Raw genomic sequence first — 7,452 nt, 5'->3', positions numbered from 1 at the left:
ATTTTGTTTGTTTTCTGTTTCAGGAATTTCAGTAAGAAACTCCATAGTTAATCTCAGGAGAAAATTGTTCTTTGTGCGTGAAGTGGTCTGCAGGGAAGAAAGTACATTTCTCAGTGATAGCCCACTAGTGTAATAATGCAGTAACCTGCGCTGTGCGAGTTATCCTGCGTAGCAGATTCATTGCACATAGTCCTTAAGAAGTGTGTTATTTAAACCTTGGGATTAGGGGTGACATGGTTTAAAATCTGAATAATTTATAAATTTTGCTACTTTATTAAATTAGTAATGTAATTGATGATAGAGTTTTCAAAGCTGTGACTTGTGTTTTCCTTTTACCAATGGTGTTTCTCTGGGTCTAGATGGGCAAGAGGAAGTTCAGTGGGCTGGAAATCACCCTGATCGTCCTCTTCTGCCTGGTGGCGATCATAGCCTGTGTCCTCATTGGGCTTTTAGCGTCAGGACAATCCGGAGTCAAAACTACAGGTAAGTACTTCCCATTGCTGCTGTAGGACCAGAGCAAAAACCCTGAGTGGGAACTGCTCAGCTTTGCTTGCTGAGACTGTTGTAAATGCCACTGAGCTTCAGGAACTAATCATTGGCATCACTTCTGTCACTGTTTGATTCAGGGTTTTCAAGAACATGGATGTTCAAGTAAGGAAAAAAAAAAATCACTCTAAGCACTGTAAAAAACCCAACAATACCACTGTAAAGTACTGACTCTCAGTGTTACTGTTATGTTCTTATCATTACCGAAAGGTGAATCATGGGAAATTCTTCCTACACATAATATGAGTAAAGTTACCAGTGATAAACATAATAAATAGTGTGACTCAAAATTTATTTTCATGAAAAAAAACTTATCCCTTCCTCCAAAGATTGGACTTGTTTTATAGACATAGCACTGGTATGATTTCACAATTTTTTAATATAAAAAAGACAACACTGAAAAAAAGAAAAGGGATCAGGGGGACAATGTGGCAACAGCCAAATTGTGTGGAACATAGATTGTAACCATAAAAACCTATAGTGTTTCCTGTATTGGTACATTAGAAACCACTTGTCTTACAGGGGTGTGATACAGAGCACCCTGCTTTACATACAGTTCCATTTTGTGTGAGTAATTCCGTTTACACATGGGGATTGAAGCAAAAACTTGGAGGTGAGAATGGCAGTAAAATAAAAATAATTGCTTATCCAAAACAAACACTTTGGTGTTTTGGTAAAACTGCCCATACAGACTAATATCTGCATATTTGGTGCCTGTTTCAGTCTCAAAATGAGTAGGAGTCTGCCTGAGCAAAAAGTACAAGTGCGTATATTGCAGATAATGCAAACAGGCGAGTCTGTGTATTTGTGTGCATCTCAGTCTGAGACAAGAATTCTACACTTCATAGTTCTTATTCCAAACATGTGCAGTGTTCCAAAATATATGTAAAGTAGCTTTCATTGTTGGGAGAAACTGAAAGCAACCATCGGGTATCCTTTTGTCAGCTAAAGTTGCCAAGAGGTCACCTTAAATTCGGTCTGACGAACCTGAAATCTAATGGAGCATCTTAATGGAGCTTTAAGGTGCTTTTGCCTGATGCTCTAATTCCAGGTCCTGTGGAAGAACAGTATTCAGGGGAAGGAGCACCTGTGAAAGCAGCAGCACAGTACAATTAAGAAAAAGAAAAGTCCTTCCAGTTTTAATTTGGCGTGTATTTTCACAATATTTTCACAATATGCATATTGAGCTACAGGACTTACTGAAAACTGGATTAATGTATACCTTAAGAAATAAAATTAGCAATGTCACCCATATGTTCAAAAACTTTAAAGTGAATTTGTCCTACCTTTATCTGAAATAATGGTGTGCCACTTTTCAAAGGTAAAAATAAATCACAGTAGCGATAGTTTACACTCATTTGAATCTGTATTAATGGTTAGAGTTTCAAGATGGTGAGAAACAGCCAGCAGAAGCATTTACTGAGTTAAGAAGTAATCAAGTTATTCCTACATTTTGGAAATCCTGGTAATAACCCATTAATGTATTTCCCTAACAGAATTTTCACCAGAATGTCCGAACATATTAATAGAAGAGAGAATTGACTGCATCCCGGATCAAGTAGCAACAAAGGTCTGAAAACATTCTAGAAAAAATTAGAAAATAATCTTCATCCCATAAAGCCTCAGGCTTAATTATAAGAATTTAATTTGTCTCTACTATATCAGTTGTTTTCTTAACCTTTTTTTTAATCTGTGATTCCCTGAACACTTTGCAGTGAAGTTTAACTCCTTTATAACCCATTTCAGCCCATTGACGGAAGGTCTGATTTTTCTAGCCACTGTAGCAGTTTGCTGTCAAAAGTTGAAGACCACTGCCAAAGTACTCCCCAGCAGTTTGGTTTTGGGATAGGTGGAAACAAAATTAGTCAGACATCAAGCAGTTAAAAAAAGGCACTCTTTACTTTTAACAACATTGCCTGAACAGTTTCTTTTTGTCTGATGGTCAAGTACTAGCATTTATAATGGCAGAAATAGCAGGTGAAGATGCACTTTAACCAGGTGCACAAGACTTTTATATTATAAGAGACATGATCACAATTTCCCTTCAGAACGCATTTGAATCTCAGCGTCTTCCTTTCTTGGTTCTGGTGTCTTACCTGGGAGAGCGCAGAGTTTAGAAATAACCTTTTGGCTTAAGATTCTGTGAGTTGATTCCCAGTGAAAAGTATCATCTTAATTTTTCAGTGCTCTCATATTCAGAACACTTTTGTAGTGGTTGGTCTTGAAAGGCTATTATTGTTATTTTTATCATTATTATTTTTCATCTTTGCAATGGATGTTTCCATTGTCTGATGGAAGCTGGTAGATGCCTGGCATCTTTCTTTGGTTCAGGGGCAGCTTAGGAGAAAAAATAGTGAATATATTATGATGCATGAAGTTTATGTCATTCACAGAGGTATAAAAAATTATTAACCAGCTGTCTTAATCTCTCAGGAAATTCCCAGTCTAATTCCAGAAATGACAGTTGTTAAAGCTTCTGTCATGCCATGGCTTTTGCTATGATATATAGTTCAATAAAGTCCTGCGGGTGAACAGGTTAGTAAAGGCTCAAATCACAACCTATTCCTCTACTCTTTTGGTTCCCTCGCCCTCCCAGGAGCTAGCACACCATGGTAGGAGCAGTCATGCAGATCACTTTAATCTTTAATTGCTACCTTTGAACCAGTCACCCCACATTACGTGCTGCACTCATCATCCAGTGAGGGAAACTGTTTTGCTCTGGTTGCAACTGGAAGCCTTATTGTAAGTCTGTCCTTGCTTTTTACATCACTGATTAGAAAGAATTAAAAATAATCAAATTATAGATACCAGCAGAAAAGTAGGGCGAGATGCAGTTTTGAATGTTGGGGTACCTGCTCTGGAATTAGAGGTAAAATAATGATTCCTGAATCTGTTCTTTCCTTAGTGAAGACCAGGCAGCAGATTTCACAGGATTAGACATAAATATCACCTTTAACCTGTGCCCTGATGAAAGCTGTTACATGCCAGAGTCCCACCCCAGTGTGCCCATTCATTCCTGTATAAATTTTCTCCTGGAAGCATTTTGGTTGTCCCTCTTTAGGCTATTCTAATACAGCAAACAGCAGAGCTGTAAAACTACAGGTACCTGCTTAGGATAACATAACTCTTCTGTAGTGGTTTCCATTAGTAGTTTTCAGAAAAAACAGCAGCTGGGAAAATCATGATTTGCCTAAGCTCATATAGCAGGTTAGCGTCTGTCTTGATTTCTTTATTCACTGAAGTGTCCTAGACGAAGCCAGAAAATGAGTAGGATTGCAGAGGATAGAAGTATGGAAAGCAAATAGATATTTATTAACTGATCACAGGGTTGACAAAGATAGACATGCTGAAAGACAGTAGCTATTTCTTAACTATTCACTGCTGTGCCATGAAGTTTGATTAGACAAGAAGAACGCACCAGTAAAAAATGAGCTACCACAAGCAGAGCTAGTGTAATCCATTATTGGACTGATACCTCTGACAGCTTGGGGGAAAGGTGTATTGTTGGGTTTTGTTTTGATTTGTATGGTTTTTTTCCCAAAATATCCTGCTGGCAGAGGTTTGTTTGGGTGCACATAAGAGAAACATTTTAGTTCAGCACATAGACAAACTATTCTTTTTTTAATCCTTGGTGTTCAGTTCAATGGTCAGAAGCCATCTCCTAGTGTACCCCAGCATAAACTGTTTCCTCGTATCAACAATTATTTCTCTTTGGCTTTATTGGGTATTGGTATCTATTATGCTAGTTTTATAGCTCAGAGGCTGTGATCAGCTCACAACTTTATTTACACTAAACGAAAGCTTTTATAACAGCCTCTCCAGTGTCTTTGGATGAACTCTGCTCCTTTCCCTGTGTCAGGCATAAGCGATCTTGCACTTCTCTATTTACTTCCTTATGCAGCAAGTTCAGTGTACCTCAAAAATACAGAGCTATAGCTCACAAATCCACTAGAATAAGATTTAGCTAGAAGAACATCACTGAACTGTAAAGTAACTGCTGCTGAAAATAGTCAACAAGTATTCATGAGAAGTAGCTGGGGAAAAAGAAAAGCATGCTTACAAAGTTGAGCACACAGATGCTTGAACTACCAGGCTTTAGGAAAATCTGTTGTTCAAGCTATTCTGCATTGCATGGGATAGTCACTAGTCTAGGAAGGGATAAGAGGATGGAGGTAGCAACTCTTTTCTTAAGTATTTAGGATATTCCCCTGTGTATGAAGGAAATGAAGGAAATGAAGAAAGGGAGCAAAGCTGTGATCTCTGCAGTCTTGGAGGGGACTGGTGCTTCTTCTCATTTACTCTGAAATAGCTTATACAATGGGAAATAGGGAACTCTCATGGTGGGCATTGGGAAAGTGGAAAGTGAGCATGGGTTTTTCACAGCCTTAGAAAGTGCATTGATTTGTGGATCGATATGGAGGAAAATGAGTCACTATATCTCTCCTCCAACTGTGTTTTTTTTGCTTGGAACCTAATGAAATGACAATAGACGTGTTTTCTGATGTGATGAGTCCATGACAGAGAGACAAACACTTACCTATTCGGTCAATCTGGGTTTTATCTTGGGTGGTTTTGCAGAGATTTCTGGGCTCTGTGCAATCGCTACTGAATAAACGCACTAAGACTTCCCAAGCTGGTGGCTCTGTGAGCTCCTTCTGTGCTTTCCTTCACCATGTGCATGATTTCTGGGCTGGAGCTGGCTTATCTTTGCTCTGTTCAGAGGCTGGGAAAAGCATTTGACCTGCATGAACCAGGCTGGGCTCTATAACCCAGAAACTATTGTCGCCAAGGACAGCAGCAATAGAGATTTTGGACCGTCTCCACCTGTTTCAAACTGCAGAATGCTTTAAATAAGCATGGCACAAACACCAAAAACATTTGAGCATAATCAGAAGAAGGCAGAAACAGCTTCTGTTAGTGGGCAGGTAGAGGGAAAGGTCTTGAAGATCTACATGTTGGATTTGGATACCTGAGATCACTTATGGACACTGCCGTTAGCCTTCAGTGAAGCTTGTTGTGTTACTACTGCCCTTTGCCCTAAGTAGTAAGTTGGGGTTTTAATGTGAGAAAATGTATGGAAACTTAGTGATGTATTACCCAAATCTTATCTTCAAACATAAAACTCACGCAAACAGTACATGAATAAGTTAATCTCTAACAGCAAAACAAAGGTACTGTAGTTTATTAGACTACTGAAAGGTAGTGTAAAGGTTGGTGCTACTACACTGAGATATATGCTTTAAACAATAGGTTTATTTGCTTGGGTTTTTTTGAAAAAAAAAGTTGATTTATCTCAATCTGAGGTTCTGCAGAAGCAATCTGAACATTTCTGATATTAGAAAATTACATTAAAATGTAGGTATTATACATGAGGATCAATTATGCATATGTAGATTTTTAACCAGATGTTTACCAGATGTTAAGCCAACTGTAACTTTCACCCTCTCTCCAGTGTGTGATTTTTGACCAGACTATACTGCATCTGTGACAGCTCAAATATTTCAATAATTCTTTTTAAATGTTCATTTTGCCTGTGGATCTTGTGGTTTTAAGAAAGAATGAATGTCTATTAAGCAAGTTTCTACTCTGATTCCACAAAAAAATCCTTTCTATTAAGTGTATTCTGTGCCATTGAATTCACTCAATAGAGTTTCAGAGAAGGAGTTGATCTGATTGCAGATATTATTAAGGTTTCCGGTGTTTGGGGTAAAATACACTCCATGTGCATTTTAACTGTTTTAGTACAGAGGATTTATTTGTGTGAAATCAGCTCATCTGTGCCCCTCATGTCCTTGAATCAGAGCACCTGCACCCTGCGTGGCTGCTGCTGGAGTCCTGAGAGTGATACCAGTGTGCCCTGGTGTTTTTTCGCTTCAAACCATGGGTACAAAGTGGATGGGTCAACAAGATCAACTCAGGCAGGTAAGCTGCAGGCTGAGCTCCCCAATTCATGTGCGTGCCGGTGTCCGATTCAACACAATAACATTGCATCATGTGTTTTCTTCCCAAGGATTTGAGACTACATTAGCAAGGCTGCCATCACCTTCCCTGTTTGGAAATGATATCAACACTGTCCTCCTCACAGGAGAGTATCAGACACCAAATCGCTTCCGGTTCAAGGTTAATCTTGCTGCTGTGCTGCTTTAAGGTTCATGTTCTGTGCGAGATTTTAGGCTGGCTGTTCCTGTGCAGTAAGTTAGGAGGGGTGGATTAATCCCTCATGACTCCCACTGAACTGCTCGGCTCCTCCTTTCTTTGTCCTCTCTGCTGTTGCAATGCATCAGGTTAACAAGCATTTAGCACAGTGGGATTTCTGCATGAAAAATTACTGAGACCTTTGAGAAGCTTAGCTTTTATATTACCTACCTTTTTTACTCATCATAGGAAAATTATGGGGATAAATATATTTACTTACTTTTAATTTATGGCCTGGCCATATCTCTCAATCATTTTGACAGACAACATTAGCTCTTTGAATGATTTCTGTTTTCTATGGAAAACTCAACAGTACACACTGTGAATGTAGGGTAGCGATGGGTTCTGGGAGGGAGCAGGGCTTCTTTTGTGGGAGACCTTCCTCTTCTGGTGGGTTCCTACTAATCCAGGGAAACACAGGGTCAAGTATTATGAGGGAAATGGCTGAAAATGAGTGATGAACGTTGGAACTGAATAACAATGAAGGCAGAAGAGGAGACTGGAATGGGGGTGGGAATATCCTAAGTCAGAACTCTATGTTTAATGCTGGAAAATGTTTGAATTAGGCATTAGTTTTTAAAAGCCCAACACTTCCGTTGTTAAATATGTGCAGATCACTGATCCTGAAACACCAAGATTTGAAGTCCCTCATGAGCATGTGCGACCTTTCACTGGATCCGCAGCCTCCAAATTAAACTACAAAGTGGATGT

The 7,452-nt window shown here is 39.1% G+C and overlaps 1 protein-coding gene across 1 annotated transcript in view; it reads left to right on the top strand.

Annotated features, from left to right (window-relative positions):
* The first annotated feature begins 359 nt into the window (after positions 1–359).
* Positions 360–7,452, top strand: part of LOC104834233 (maltase-glucoamylase, intestinal-like) — a 46,531-nt gene continuing 39,438 nt past the window's right edge. The window contains exons 1-4 of the mRNA XM_010571401.1: positions 360–483; positions 2,043–2,116; positions 6,348–6,468; positions 6,557–6,666. Of these exons, the coding sequence (XP_010569703.1) occupies positions 360–483; positions 2,043–2,116; positions 6,348–6,468; positions 6,557–6,666 (429 nt within the window). The remainder of the gene's footprint in view (positions 484–2,042; positions 2,117–6,347; positions 6,469–6,556; positions 6,667–7,452) is intronic.

This window comes from Haliaeetus leucocephalus, unplaced genomic scaffold, assembly GCF_000737465.1.
Source record: "Haliaeetus leucocephalus isolate CR32 unplaced genomic scaffold, Haliaeetus_leucocephalus-4.0 Scaffold323, whole genome shotgun sequence".
In the NCBI taxonomy this organism is placed as follows: Eukaryota; Metazoa; Chordata; class Aves; order Accipitriformes; family Accipitridae; genus Haliaeetus; species Haliaeetus leucocephalus.
This window is presented reverse-complemented; position numbering and strand designations above follow the sequence as displayed.